The sequence below is a fragment of the Chelonus insularis genome, unplaced genomic scaffold (assembly GCF_013357705.1).
Source record: "Chelonus insularis isolate UGA/USDA-ARS -01 unplaced genomic scaffold, ASM1335770v1 contig_58_pilon, whole genome shotgun sequence".
In the NCBI taxonomy this organism is placed as follows: Eukaryota; Metazoa; Arthropoda; class Insecta; order Hymenoptera; family Braconidae; genus Chelonus; species Chelonus insularis.
In genome coordinates, this window is record NW_023276656.1 from 101,966 (window position 1) to 117,981 (window position 16,016).

Consider the following 16,016-nt stretch of genomic DNA (forward strand, 5'->3'; position numbering starts at 1 on the left):
TTTGTAATTTATCCAGTAAATACCCTGTTTAACCATTCCTATTGAAAAGAATAAATAATATGGTCTTTTTCAAAATTTGAATAGGAAAAATTGGGAAATTTCTGCCACTCGCAAAATGGCTAATAGGATAACACAAGTCTGAATAGGTAGAAAAAAAGCGATTGTAAAACCTGTAAGATTATTAACGCTTCTATTCACATAACTGAATAGGGTTATGATGATTCTAAAAAGTAGTTAGCAATTCTATAGGAAACAAAGAATTTCTATAGGAAATAAAATTAAATACTTGAATAGAAAACTAAGTCATTGAATAGAATAATACGAATTAGAAATTTTTTTAATTATCGATTAAGCCTCTATAGGATTTTATATTATTCAATAGGATTGAGTACTTCAACATCCAATCGGAGATGAACGGATCTCAATAGAGAAATACGATTTAAAAATTTTTTTAATTATTAATAAAACCTCAATAGGATTTTGTGTTATTGAATAGGTTCGAGCTTTTCTAACATTCCGTAATCTATTCCTTTCCTCTTCTTCTTAGCATTGTATTAATTGGATACCGAAATTATAATAGAAAAGATTGTTATAAAAGATTATTCTCTATAAAATCTGCTCCTATGTGCTAGAAGTACTTAAAATACGAAATTATTTCCATTATTTACTCAATTTTCAATATTATTAATATCCCAGTAAACACTGTTATTTCCATTTTATATTGCTGTTATGTAACGAGTCCTTGTTTTCCTGCCCTGAGAGGGACATTTTAAGTACCTCACCTTATAGGGCATAACTCTGGGAGTGGCTCTACTTTTAGTGATTGTGTTACTTGGGACGTGATATTCTCGAACCTTCAAAAAATGCCCCAGGATATACGCATCTAGCTCAAGGCCTTGCAACATACCACTACGAGTCGAACCTCAATTGACTGAAAACAAGTAGCAAGTTCGTAGTATCAGTTTTATCCACTTTGTTCGGCGGCCCCAGTTGTTTATGGGGTGACGGGAAGCACCAATTATATTGCATTGATTATTGAATACCTGAAAGTAAAGTGAAAAAGATAAAAAGAAAAAAAAACCGCAAGAAAAATTGAAAATAAAGTCTTTATTCGTTTGATCCGCAGGTTACAGATGTTCTGTGAAGATTTCAGACCTGCAACCTGTGCCTAGATGCTCCGAAAACCCCCAGGTGTGGATAACATAGAATGAATAATAACAAATTGGGAGCGTAACGAACCATTTTTTTTCGATTCTCAGAAATGCATTCTTATTACATAAAACCTTTTTTAGTCACTAAAAAAAATAAACAGAAAACAACCCTTATTACTAATTCGTATCTATATATATTTTATTAGATTGTAGTATGGTTATGAAAATATTAAACTTCAATAATTCTAAAACTTTATAATATCTTTTTAACTCATGATATTATTTTCAAGTAAAAATCAACATCAATTAGTATGTAAATTTTGAAATTTTTTAAATAAATTATTTGCTTTTAGCTTTTTTTAGGATTATGATCAAAGAAATCGCTTAAAATATCTTGCACTACAATAGTTAATTCTAACAAGTCCGGTTTTTTTTTCGTTTTCTCTATTTTTTTTATCATTTGTCGGAATAAATTGTACTAGGTTGTTTTTTGATCAAGATTTCCGGTGCCATATATAACAGTGTTCCACGAAAATTATTTCCGATTGTTTAATACAGAAGGCATATCATTCATTTTACTCAATCGTAAGTCACATATTTTTATTAAATTATGTTCATTAATAAAGATATTTTTAAGTTTGAGATCTTCATGTATTACTGTTGGACTCAATTAATGAAGATAAGTGATAGTTTTACATATATGAATGATTATCCGAAGTTTTGAGACTCATTAATTTGATAATCTTGTCTTACTTCGGGTTTGAAAATGCAAGTGTGTAAATTTACACTCTCAAAATATTCTATGACAATATAAGTGTATATGTCAGTGAAGGATACGGCCATGATTCAAATTATATTTGGATAATGAATTCTATTCATTATATTAATTTCTCGTAGCAAGTATTTCTCATAATGAGATGATTTCATACTCTTCACCGCTACTTCCATATCAAGCCAGATAGCTAACTCCACCCATCCAAATACACCCTCACCTATTATCTTGCCTGTAAACTCGATGTCGTCTTTCTCTATACGAGGTATTGTATAATTTAAAGTCTCCGGTTGATTATTTTTAGTTTGCTGAGTGTCTTCACTCTGGAAGTAGCTATTTGTAAGAGATAAATAGTTTGATTTCCTATTTTTTGAAATGTCCATTTGATCAGAATATTTGACTTTAAGAGATGGTAATTGTAAATTTTTTGAACAAATATTCGAACTAAACTTCCAGAAATTGCACTCTTTGTCTGATAAATTCATGGAGTTTTCGTTTATTTCTTCATGAGTGTTTTCTATATATATTGATAAACTTCAAATTTGGGTGTATTTTTGACGGATATTTCTCTATACTTCCATCCGATGAAAAACGGTTTTTACTATAGACTTCGTTTTAACCATCTATGAAAAAAACAATAATTTTAAATAACTGTAAAATGACTGAAAATCAAATAATTTCACTAACCAACCTGAGGCTCTAATGTCTGTCTTGTCGATTCGTTTTCATCAAGATCATTTCCCTTAATCATTCTTATAATTTCATTAAATTTCCTTTTTTTGCCGTGTTTTTATTAATTTTTTCTGCAATCAAAAAAAAATTACATAAAATATAAGTAATAACAGCGCCCAATAAACGAAAATGGATTGGATCTCAATTCAGATAAATATTATATTAACTCAATAACTAAGAGCAATGAAGTAATCTATAATTGAATAAATTATAATAAATCCAATAAGATAAATGTCATCATAATGATAGATACTTTCATCGATGCAAGTATTATTCAATTTTATATTTATAGATTGTTACTTTAACACAAGTGTAATTATAAGCAGAATCGAATTACTTATAACACAACTATTATTATCATCAATAATAGTAAATTTAACTTTTTCCAACAATCTGATCTTTCTTAATCTATTTGACGCAAATTTTTTCTCGACTCAGGATAAATTATCTATTGTAGTCAGGAACTGTACATAATTTTTATGATAATGCAAAAACGATATTTTTAATATAGATTTATACTATTCCATGTTTCCAGATACACAACAACAGCTGGAGTTACAATTAAAAAAACGCATCTCAATAATACCACCGAAACATTTGGAAACTGCAACAGAAGCAAGCGAACCGGAGAGTGATTCAACTGTACTCATAAACCGGAAGGATAGTAATGAAATGAACGATAACATCGAAAAGCGTCTTCAAAACCTTAAAAAAAGAAGAAAATGGAACTTGACCATGACGAAGGAGAAAATGATAATTTTGTTGATGACACTCTACTAATAAATTATTTAAAACTTATTTCAGAAATATATAAAATACATTCGTTTTTCAAAGAATAAATTTCAATTTTGTAACAAAGATTTTGTTTGCAGTCTGAAGATAATTGCTTTAAATGTCTGGAGTTGAAGGAAGAAATAACAAATAGGAAAACTGATTATGATACACTCAAGCAGGAAATCACTGATGCAAAAAAATATATGAGAGAACCATAAAAAAGCTAGAAGAATTATTACAAAAAAAAAGAGGAACAAATCACTAAAATTTCGAATTTGAACAAGAGATACTAAAACACATGCTTAATGAATTGGGAGAGAGTTGAAAAAGGTATAATTTTTATTATATATTTTTTTTTGCCATATAGAATAGAATTTTTAAATTGATATATTTTTTATGGCATTTACAGTACTAGACAATCTGCGGCACTCATTGTTCAACAAAAATAATATTTTTAATAAAATAACACAATCAGAAAAATCTTGTACTGTAACAAAAGATCTCGATTCAGCAATAATACAGACTAACAAGTCAATATTAGAAACTAATTGTCATACAACGAAGTCAAGCAATAATCAAAAAAGACCTTTAATTTCAATAGAAAATTATAAAAATGTTCCAACATATAAAAAAATAAAAGAACAAACAACTCTAGATAAAAATAATAACAATTCTAATATAATGGAACACGATTTTCAAGAAACCACTAATATTGACCATAACTTTGAAATAGTAAATGAAGAAACAACATTAAATATTGGATCTTCTAAGCAATTGGAACAAGTGGATGGCTTAGATGGACACAATCAGAACTCGCACATATCAGGGCATAATCCAAATATTTCAGAAGCTGATCAACTCCAACCACCAACTATACAGATAAAATCAACAAATGATTTAAAGAAAAAAAATAATGATAAAAATAATAACAAAATAAAAGAGGAAATACTAGCTATAATAAATATTAAAATTGATAAAGTAGAAACAATTAATATATATTATGGAAAAAATCCGAAGGGTAAAGAATGAATAAGCGGCTATTAAACTCAAATATTAATTCATCACGTATTCATGTTATCGTTAAAAAACATTTTAAATTATCATTGAAAATTTAAGTTCTTAGTTAATTCTTTTATTTGTAATTGGAATTATTTATCATCTAATTATTAAAATTAATCTGTAAAAGTTTGTGTTTTTTGGAATCTTTGTTTGAACTATTTCAATATTTTCAAATAAATTATTTCCTATAATTTTCATAATATTTTTGTTAAATTTCATCAGTGCGTTCAACTTTCCTACCCTTTGTCCATTAACGAAGTATTGCTAAATAACAATTTAATCTGGAAATTTATTTTCGTAAAGTGTTTGGACGTGAATCGAGCAATGTTAGATGCGATGCACATGTGTTTGAGTCAGATGCGTGTTACGACGAATGCGTCAGAAATGTGGCGCATGCGCACAAAAATCAATTTTGTTTCCGTATGCATGAAAAAGTCGTACTTTCGTTCACCGACAGAGGGAAGGGAAATCGAACTTTCCGCGGTGATGTGACAAAAAATTACATTTTTTAAAAGAAAAATAACAAATTGAAAAGTAACTAAAATTAACTTAGAGGAAATCTAAATACCATGTATCTATAAACTACATCCCTTGTAGCCATTAGGTAACAGACTGCCGTCAGACTTACGTATGTTGCTGTCTTTTGGTTTCCTAACGTAAGATCAACATAAGATCAATGTCAGACGTCAGATGCTGCCGCAGGAAGGAAACAGACGTACGTGAGTCTGTCAACAATTCTGACGATAGATCTTAGTTACTAGAGATAATGTGAGGTTATGGTCGCATCATGTCCATCTTTGTTTTTTCGCGAAGATAGGAGAAGAGAAAATTGCGAAAATGGGAGAATTATAAGCTCTGCCTTCATCTGTATATGAAGAATTAAAAAATTATCCAATATAATGCTTCCATGAATTTTGAGTTAAACCATGTTGTCCGCGAGCTGATTCGCGGTTTTTAATTATTTCAAGTATATGCAATTATAGATCAGACTATTCTCTATTAGTCTGCCAATTTTTTATTCTTTAATATTAATATTAAAAAAAAAGTTACAAAATTTAAAAAGTGAAAAAATCATGTTTTCTGTCACTTATTTTCTGTACTGGATGCTTCCGTGCAAGTTGTGTCTATCTTCTTTTGCCCCTTAAATATTTTACCTATTTTACGCCTTTCTATGTGTAATTCTTTTATGATGTTTGTTGAAAAATATAGTTTTTTTCTTACTTTTATATGTTTAAGCCTATATATGAGAAGAAAAGGTTTACGATGAATTATCCTTGCCGTTAATGACTGTATGATTTTCGTATGATGACTGTATTTTATTCCAATAATTAAACATGTTTATTCTTTTTGTTTATTATAAAAATTGAATTAAGTCACATAAAATTAAATTATGGTCAAATATTTCCAGATTATGATTTCAAGCTATGATTCTGTAAATGATAGTATAATTTAACTATTAATTAATCATTAATTAATAATTCAAGCTTATTAATAATATTCATCATTAACAATCGTTTTAACTCTCAATTATAAATTCATATCTCAATATAAATGATCTATAAACGAATTGTTTTCAATATTATTCTTTGGCTGTCCTAACTCATATCACTCCACATCCAACATGTGAACGCGAGAATCCCTTTCTCGCACACACGCGTGTGCGAGGAAAGATAATGGGAATCTGTTGCAAGTGGTCATGTCGTTCTCTCTATTTTCGACATATTCTCGGGCACACATGTTGAAAGTGGTCACGATATGGCGCCACTTTTCATCGAGAGGGAGGTGAGCCATACAGACTTCCGTAAATAACAAGCTTGGATTATCTTGAATTCCTCTCAACGGTTAGTTATTCTGGCTATGATGTTGGCGGGCGACGTCTATGCTTCGAGCGTCAGTGCAGTAGATTGCGCTGTAACTTCAGGGAAGGCTCCCAAGAAAAGCAGCATTAGTATAACACTTCAGAACGTGCCCCCCGGGTTTACATAGATGTTTCTGTCCTCCAAGATATGTCGCGTAACACGGGGGAAGATTATAGTTCGTACTGCCCTATAGGGTAGTCTGAATATAGGTACTCCGAACACGCCGAGTGCGAGACAAGTTAGCGACGGCCGACCAAAGCGGATAAAGTTGGTGCTACGAGAGGCCAAATTCCAAGCCCTGTGCCTGAGGCTGCAAAATCGAAATATGATATGTAGGACTAGGTACAACTGGCCAATTGAGGTCGGACTCGTAGTGGTATGTCGTAAGACCTCGGACTTGTTACGTGTATCCCTGTGCCTGTTTCAAGGTGCAGGTATACGCGTCCCGGGAAACGCCATCGCGAAGAGAATAGAGTTATAATTTCCCAGAGTTATGCCCTAGTAGGCGAGGTACTCAATTTCCGGCCTTCAGACGGGGGAAGCAAGGATTTGAACACTTCAGAACCAAGGCGTGTGCGGAAGAGAAATTGTTCGAGGAAATCGAAAGAATTCGCGAGGGGTTGAGAGAAAAGAGGAGGGCCTGTGGATCAAACGGATAGGGATTTTATTCTCCATTTCACTTTACTTAGTAATCTCCAATAATAATGAAAACTTTTACATATGTCAGGAAACACCTAACACTAAACATTTCTTTCAGCTGTCGACAATATAATGGGTCTCCCCTCACACCATAAACAACTAAGGCTGCCGACCAAAGCGGAAAAAACTGGTACTACGGGAGACCGAAATCCAAGTCCGCATCCGGGGCTGAAAAGTCGAAAAACGACATGTAGGAACTGGAAACGAGGATCACTTTAGAATCGTCGATTTTTCAATGTTTCGAGGTTTAGAGATGCAGGATGACCGTCGTGTGACCGACTGTCTCAAATGACCGCTGGTTTTGAAATGCCAATTTACCGTTAGGAATTTTTTGGTCATCTGCATTTAACTAGGTGAGTTGGACCGTAATTCAAAATTTGGTCACTTATAACCGAGTGGTCATCAATTTGGCCATTCGCATCTAGTTCGATGATATAAGACAAAGTATACTAAACTTGCAAAACCCTCTGAACAATGTACTGGTTCTTGTTTCTGGTCCGAAGGATGGAGATCATTGCTTCATACTTGTGATAACTGTAAGAAAATATATGAAGAACAAAAGGTTTCATTTCTGATTGATCCAACTCATAGCGTGCAAGCTTATGACGGAGCTGGTGTTATAACCTGAATCTAAGTATTTTTTTTTATTAATAAAAACTTTAACAACAAAGCGGTGGAAGCAAAGGAATAAAAGTAAATCAATAATAAAAAAATAGAGACGCCAGGAAAAGGATCTACGCAAAGGCAGCTCAGGTAAAAACCATGTGGGGGACATAGAGCTTCGAGGCGCATGCTAAGTAAGCACAGGTGAATCCTGCGTGGGGGGCACTAGAGCCAAAAGATGCGTCGGACACTGATCAAAAGGAGAAGGGAAAAATTGCGTAGATGATTGGAGCAAATTCGGGCTAGGCCTAAATAATTAAATTAATTAAAACTTTGGATTGGAGAACGCCAATCTAGAAGCTTCCAAGGGATGTGCGAAAAGCACCTTAGAAAGCGTGGACTTGGACACAAGAGACACTCTCTTCCAAATTTTTACTGGGCACGGTGCAAATCCAAACTCAGCTTGATTTTTTCAAACTCAGAATACTTTTTAATTAATTCTTGACTTAACTTTAAAATTCAAAGATAAATTTTTGGGCTTGAAATACAGTCATTTGAGATTACATAATCCTACGTGGATTTTCTCTCAAATAAATTGCATATTTAAATTCATTTTTCTTTATCTTTTAACAAATATTATTAAAACAAAAATCGGGAGTGTGAGAAGAAAGAAGTCAACTAGAATGCTTTAACGAAGATTTCCAACGAGGCAACGACAACCTTTCACCAAGACAGCCATAAAACCATAAAATCGCCGAGAGCCAAGAATCGAAGCGTCAACCAAACCAAGCAACTGCAGCCTTCCACGCGTATACAACCTTCTGCTACCTAGCTACCAGTTAGCTAAGCTGTAACACAATTTAGTGAGTTAAAAGATGACAGAAATTAAATAAAGAATTGATTATCATAAACACAAATCTCTATCTTCTTTTGAGAAAAATAAATGCACCAGTGTGGTTTGTAAAGCACTAAGAACCTTTCTTATTTCTTTAATTCTCCATCTAAAGTATATTCTGCGTGGTCTCCGCACCCATGGTGAGTAGAGAACGATTGGGTCTTGACTCGAAAAAAAGACTATTCAGTTACTGAGACGTAACACTGGAAAATTACAAAGCTCAAAATCTTAATATGAAAAAGGAATGAAGGCAATTGCTTCTCTTAATCACGTTCAACAAGTGAATGCTATTGAAGAATATAAAAATATGAAAGAAAGATTGAAAAAATATCTTCAAAAAAAACGACTAGACTGTGCCATAAGAATCAACTTATTCATATTCAATACCAATAGTTTTAGAATAATTTATAATTAAAACATCTATTTTTTAAGCTTATTGATATCTTAAATCTCTAATATTATTTTATTTACATACCTTGCGTTATGTTACGTTACAATTCTAAATATAAATAATTGTCGATAAAAAGGATAAAGGCTACTAGAGTGTCATACAATTATCCGTTAAATGTCGTGATTAATCCGATGGTAAGTCATCTTATTGATGGTCAGCTGACGGTCTCATGACCGTGACATGACGGTCATAAATGACCAATTTGGTCATGCTCGCATCTCTATTCAGGTTCACCGTATAATTTCTTCCCCCTGTATCTCTTTTATCTACTATTGCTTCGAAATTATTTTTCTTAGCTCTCGCGAAATAGCAAAAAACAATTAAAAGACATGTCGAGGATATGATAAATTAGTTTGGCCTACAACATTCTAAATTAATGAATACGAATTTTGTGATAATATAAAAAAGATTTATTTATTTCTTTGTTCAATTACTTAAATAATATTTTACATACTCGATTGTATCCGTTTGAATAATAAGATGTTTTTTTCAGATTTACTTTTTTTGCTAATTCTTATTATATACACACATTGTACTTAAATATCTTATTTTGGTCCTATCTATATTTTTTCTTACTTTTCTTGATATAATTTTCATGTCTCATTAGTACATTATGATTCTGTACTCAAAGTCATAAGTGCTGAGGGACGTTTTTTAACATGACTATTCAACCAATTCCCTATAGCAGGAAGATTTTCATTATGCCAATTTACTTTTTCTTCTAAGTCGACCATAATATCTCCGAGCACAGCAGCAACCGAATCTCCTTTTTTTTGACGATCTTCATAGAGCTGAGATACTCTATCATATCCTTCTTGAGTACTGAATGATGTGGCTGAATTAATAATACCATTCCAAAGATGTTCTTTTTTCCCGAAAGCTTCTTTTGTTATTGTCCAATGACGTACAAGAAAATCAAACAAAATTACAGTTCCGGTGGTACTACCACTTAAGGTACTGTAAATTAACTGAATATCTGAGTCTGTGAAATTTGAATTTTGATCTAAAATAGTTACATTCAATAATCTGAAAAAATTTATCGATTAAAATATAAAAATATTTCAACATAAACTATAAATTTAAATCTGATAATAACAGTTTAATCTTTATTACCTTTCAATTTTCCTTTGATCTAACGGACAACCAGCTAAAGTTTTTAGTAAATACGTTCGTTCATTTTGTTTCCTCTCAGTATTTTTTGGGAAGTTTATCGCTCGTTGTAGTCCAAATTCCCATTCTTCCATCGTACCCCATCGGAATACAGGGCAAATATATTCATTTGCAACACTGTAAACCCCATAATAAATTTTAATATATAGATATAAGTATAGATAACATCACGTATGGAAAAACTTCATCCTTTAAACTCTCTCTACTTGCAAAAAGAATATACGTAATTAAATTTTGCTACATGTCAATTAAACTTAATTTTGACATTGACAATTAGACAATTTAGCAATTAAGTTCATTCTAATGTAGGGTAAAATGAGGTTATTCGGTAAGACAGGTAACTTTGTGATGAATTTTTAAAAGTCTTTCTAGATGTTGCCTATACACGCAATGTCGCGTAATAAAGTGTTACTACATCTTGTCCACCTTCGTGATAAACTGGTTGCATCATTCTGCGTTACTGCGTGCGTGAGTAAAGTTTTTGAAGACTTTTAATAGTCCAGTTAATGTGAAGCAAAAAACAGGGTTAATACGAAATTACATGGCACAAGTCAGGACCGGGATCATTTTATAGAGAAAAATGCGTTGAATGTAATGAACTAATTCCCAGCCAAAAAACCAGCCGCGTAATATTTTTTTTTTAATTTAAAAATTAATTTTTCTGATGAATCCAGATATTTTATGTAATATCTCGCAAATAAAGCAAAAATCGGGCATATTTGACTGGAAAAAATTTTTCCTTATACTTTAAAAGTATTTTAAATAGCTAATCTTTTCATTTTTTTATTAGTTATTTTGTTATAAAAAAAGAACGGCTCGATCGAATTCGTTCAAATTTCTTTCAGATCTTCTTTATAATAATATCTTTCGAATTAATTTTGGTTGAAGTTGATATCATGATTCGTTCTTATATAAATATACATATATACGTATATTTAAAATACTTTTAAGTCAAACAACAACAATTACATTTGAAAATTAAGTCGATATTGACTAGACATTATTGTTTACAACCAAATATGACTCTTAACAATTACGCATTGTTTATAACAATATGAATTTGTTATAAACAATTGAAAATTGTATCTATTGAATAAGTAGTGTGTATATCACATGGATTCGGATGCTTTCAACAAACATTGATTACAACTATTTAAATTCGTTATAAGCAATTACTAATGGGAAGTTCGTCGTGTTAGCACAGAGAAAGTGTGCTTAGACCTATTTTTAACTTTTTTTTGCATTAACTTATCAGATTGACTATCTTTCATTTTATGTATTCATAAAATTAAATTCATTATCATACTTAATAAGAATATGACACTTACGGGTTTCCTTTATCAGGTTCATTATCTTCCATCCATTTTTTATATTGTTCTTTAGCTTCTTTTATACAAGGACGATATCCTGCACGACATAGAAAATTTTTAGCTAATCCTCTCATGTGTGTTTTCCATGAAGGTTCATCAGTTTGCGGAGTTTCTCCGAGCTGATTTTTGTAGAGAGGCTCAAGTAGACTGAAGACGTATGCCTGATAATATTTATTTAATGATTTTAAGGATAATTAATTAATAAGTAATTTTACTAAATGTGAAAATAGTTGCATAAGATTTACTTCAAAAGTAGGATAAACGTGCCCTAATACTTGAATTTTTCTTCCAACATGATCAATCATAGTGAAGAATGGCTCCCAAACGACATGGCTTGTTTCATTTTTCAAAAATAATGTCATATTTAATGCAACTTTAAAACAAATGTTACCAGCATAAGCAATATTCCAAGCGTCATGTAGAAGTTTAGCACGAGTTAAGGCGGGAATAATTTCTCTTTGAGGACCTTGAAGGAACTCACTTAACAAATTCCAATTACATAAATCGTAATTAACCGGAAACATACCTAATTTTTTAATAATACCATTATTCTTGTGATAAAATCAATGACTAGCATCGTTGAAATTACCTATTTCTTCAGGATTAACAATGATGAACTTGTCCTTAGACGCAGGATCCTTATGTGTTGTTGTGAGATCATTCTTTGATAGCCACAGTGCTGGTTGCAGTTGAGAAAAATTTAAGTTATTTTGGGAAGTTATAGTAATTGGAATATCCCACTGGTAAGACATTTTTTCATTAGAAGTTGGTCGTGGTTCTCGTAGAAAAACAGCCTATAGATTACAATTTATTTATATTATTACATCAGGAATACTTTGGTAGTAATGGAACAATTGTAGTAGTTGCCTTGAAATAAATCGTATACAATTAAGTATGCATATACCTGAGTCAAGTTAATATTTCCGGTTTCGTAATCACGATTTACCGTTACTATCGGCACACGGTCTCTGTTTATCCAAGGCGCTGCAATACTACTGATGGTCAAATCATTTGGAAGGGTAATATTGTTTTCTTTTCTTACTGTATCCAGATAATTAAAAATATCATTTCCATAAAAACTGTGACTGAAAAACAAAATTTCTATGCACAAAATTTTTTTCGATTCTTCATAAGTTATCTTCATGTAATCATACAATTTATGTATCTAATTTAATCGTGAAAATCAACTCAATGCTTGTGCAAAGTTTTTAAACTCAATAAGAGTATAATGATAACATTTGGATTTTTTTCCTTGTGCACTTTAATAGATACACAATAAACAGAATTATTTTATAATGTAAATGTCTTCTTATAATTGAGGTTTGAAATATAAATGTACTTTCATGCCGAGTTTTTATTGAGACAAACACATAAAGCCATGCAAGTTATTCAACTTAATAATCCAACTATAAGCTGTTAAATTATTTTTGATATCATTATTATTCAAGAGATATGTTATCATAGCTCTTCAAGTTTCTATCAAGTTAAACTTATGTCTAATATTAATTAAAAGTTAATGGTTAAAAATTACTTTTTAGCTGACTCGTGAATGAACTTTTGAACACCTTTTTGAAAAACTTTTTCTCCTAGTGTATAGTTAAACATACGAAACACTAGTTCAACTGTAAGAATAAAATAAAGATTTAGAAAGTGATTAAATTTTAGATTAATCACATAATTATAGAGTAAACTTTTAGATAGCACAGATTATTTTAAATAGTACATGCAAAATAAAGATAAAATAAACACCATCATACGTTATTTACTTAAAGTTATTAAAAGAAAAATGGAATAAGGTTTTGAGTAATTTATAAGCTTACTTTTTGCCGATGTTGCTTCATGTCTAATACCTGCTACTCTTGAAAATGGCAAGGTTTTCCCAAATTCATAGTATAGAGAGTAGAGAAGTGTCATTGGCCATTTTCCTTCCATCTCGTTTGGGTCAATCTAGAATTTTTTAATGAAATTTTTTTTATTACCTTAACATAATTTGTTCAAAATTTCATAAAGAATAATTTTACATCAACTGTTATTTTCGAAGCTAAAAAAGAGTTTAGTGCTTTATTAATCTGCGCATCACTCCATCTATAAGGGGTGACATGCTGACCAATCCACTGATAAATTAGTTCATATACAGTGTTCCAAATCAATGGACTACTTAGTTCACTCTCTCTGCAAGTATTTTATCAAATAAGCAACTTTCTTTAAGTCTCTTATTGTATTAATATATAAGTTTATCAATGAAACGGGCTTACTTGAAAAACATTAAACCCCAATTATCAGAAGCTCTAGTAGCACCGTACATAGGCATGGCTACGAGATCCAACTTTGATAAACCAATAGAATAGTTGAAATAGTTTTGAAGATAATTCATTATTGTCACAACTTTGTTCGGAACTTTTTCTAAAGAGCTTAGAAAATCTTTTCTTCCCCATACTTTAACTTCCAGCGGACTTTGACCTTCAATAGGATTTACCAAAAGCGTTGGAGAAATACTTTTAAAATCAAATATTGCGAAGGCAAGCTGATAAGTTGACATAGGAGGTGTTCTTTCAAAAATATCTCTCATCAGATTCGAATTTCCAGGCCTATTATATAAGAACATTTGTATCTATTTCTTTTTATCTGATAAAATTCCATAAAATAGTCATATTTTATTATTTAATTATTTAAATTATTAATTTGATGTCAACTTACACCTCTACTGTTCTGTACACCGGTGTATTGGCTCTGCATATCATATGTTTTGGACGGGTAACAATAAGTTGAAATGTTGCTTTATACTCTGGTTCATTGATACATGGAAATAACTTTCTTGCATTGTCAAGACGCAGGTGAGTCGCTATAAATGTGCTAACAATCGTACGTCGTTTGAGTGACGGTCGAATTGATAGTAATGTTTCTAGATCTAAGTCTAATCTACACTTGAACAATACGCTAACTACGCTTTTGAAAAAATGCTTACTTTTAATTTCAAGTTATTGTTCATAAAAAATAATTATCTTGGTTGGCTGTATATGAAAATACGAATAATAAGCGAAAATAGTGATTTTATGGAATTAGTGAGCATTTTTTTAGAATCATTGTTTTCTAAATACTTCAAACACAAATAACAATAATACTCATACACTTACTGCATTTCATGTTTGGTATCTAAAAATGAATTTGTAAAGAGTCCATAAGATTCACTGCTTGTTATATTACCAGTATAATTTATGTCAAGTTTACATTTTCTTCCAATTGTAAACCACTGTTCTAGGTCAATGTTGAACTCCGGTTTCTTATCATTGTGCTCGTATTGTGCAATTCCTGCTACTTCCATAGGCTTCCTTTAATTGAGCCGGTCGATACAATTTTTTAAGCATCGGCACAAAACAAAAAATACATGATATTTAATTTTTATGATGTTATTTAGAAAAAAAAACACTCACGTATTATTGGGACTTAAACATTCGACGTGAACGTGAATAATATGAAGAGAATGATCAGCATCAAGTTTTATTCGTGATCCATCCGAAGTCCAAGCCCCAAAAATTTGAACTCGTCCTCGAAACGTATCATTGATAGTATATGGATGAATTTCCAATTCATAATTATATGGTTTAAAACTTCTGGGCATTCTAAATGCTGGTTGTTTAAGAACATCATTGAAATCGATACTCTTTTTCGACCGCGTTCGTTCCTGAATCCAACAATATGTACACGATATATTTTAATTATCAAAAAAATTAAATAAACTTCCTAAATTTGAAATTCACTTACATTTGGAACAAAATCTGCTTTGATAATATTAATAATAATCAATATAAATAAAAATACACTAATGATCCTCATTTTAGTATTGATTTGATATCGTGATAACATTTAAAAAATAATATATTAATTATCACCATAAGTTAATAATAAAAAGGTAAACAAATTTGTATTTTGAACAATAGATGATTTTAATGGGGTAACTTCTCATCGAATAAGCTTAGTAACTAACGTCGAACTCGTTAAAGTACCACAGTAGACAGACGTGCAGTAAGCTACAGTTGATTCTTCTCCCTATTACTCCAATAATGTTTTGAAGCTATTCATAATAACTTGGTGCTCTTCGAGAATCAAAAATAAGGCGTAACTGGTACAACTTGGTATCAAGTCCAAGCACGAATTTGCTTTTAACCACTTGATCATGACGCTAGTAATAATACATTTAAGGGATGGGTCGTTGGTTTATCAGTTCTATTATTCAATTGTTGAATTCACGCATCACCAGTAGGAAACACAGTGTAATCAGTCTTGTCAATGGAACAATCCGTAGGGTACATTCAATGGAGACTTGACACTTCTATCTCCAATTGCGTCCGGTAAATTCCCTTTTAACACAACGGATGTAATGTAGTCACCTGACGTATCTAAATTGCTATGTTTGGATTTATTAAGAAACTTGAATTTGAATAATTCCCTAAAATCATTGAGATTTATGACTAATCATGTCA

At 31.3% G+C, this 16,016-nt stretch overlaps 2 protein-coding genes across 6 annotated transcripts in view; one reads left to right on the forward strand and one right to left on the reverse strand.

The window, feature by feature from the left end:
• LOC118070414 (E3 ubiquitin-protein ligase cblA-like) overlaps window positions 1–4,494 on the forward strand; it is an 89,985-nt gene extending 85,491 nt beyond the window's left edge. For 2 of the 4 annotated variants that reach the window (XM_035089003.1, XM_035089002.1), the window contains exons 2-3: window positions 3,191–3,759; window positions 3,839–4,494. In XM_035089003.1, coding sequence (XP_034944894.1) covers window positions 3,735–3,759; window positions 3,839–4,458 — 645 coding nt within the window. In that variant the 5' untranslated portion in view covers window positions 3,191–3,734 and the 3' untranslated portion in view covers window positions 4,459–4,494. Of the gene's footprint in view, window positions 1–696; window positions 1,192–1,598; window positions 1,737–3,190; window positions 3,760–3,838 lie in introns of those variants that run through there. The other 2 variants (XM_035089000.1, XM_035089001.1) reach the window with 2 other exon arrangements.
• A 4,910-nt stretch (window positions 4,495–9,404) lies between these two features.
• Window positions 9,405–15,813, reverse strand: LOC118070420 (aminopeptidase N). Of its 2 annotated transcripts, none has more exons than XM_035089014.1 (14): window positions 15,298–15,813; window positions 14,967–15,217; window positions 14,670–14,864; window positions 14,233–14,403; window positions 13,791–14,123; window positions 13,557–13,707; window positions 13,356–13,482; window positions 13,067–13,157; window positions 12,440–12,620; window positions 12,125–12,329; window positions 11,781–12,061; window positions 11,494–11,696; window positions 10,109–10,282; window positions 9,405–10,021 (listed from the first exon to the last, which is right to left on the reverse strand). In XM_035089014.1, the coding sequence occupies exons 1-14, from the start codon at window positions 15,397–15,399 to the stop codon at window positions 9,607–9,609; spliced, it is 2,880 nt and encodes a 959-aa protein (XP_034944905.1). In that variant the 5' UTR covers window positions 15,400–15,813; the 3' UTR covers window positions 9,405–9,606. The 2 variants fall into 2 exon arrangements, with proteins under 2 accessions (XP_034944905.1, XP_034944906.1); XM_035089015.1 differs by having other exon boundaries at window positions 14,233–14,388; window positions 15,298–15,811.
• Between the last annotated feature and the right edge of the window lie 203 nt (window positions 15,814–16,016).

Coding starts and splice junctions, on each gene's coding strand:
- LOC118070420 (XM_035089014.1), bottom strand. CDS start 15,399: ATGTTATCACGATATCAAATCAATACTAAAATGAGGATCATTAGTGTA. Junction 11,697..11,780: donor ACGTTTATCCTACTTTTGAA/GTAAATCTTATG, acceptor AAATATTATCAG/GCATACGTCTTCAGTCTACT. Junction 10,022..10,108: donor GATCAAAGGAAAATTGAAAG/GTAATAAAGATT, acceptor AAATTTTTTCAG/ATTATTGAATGTAACTATTT.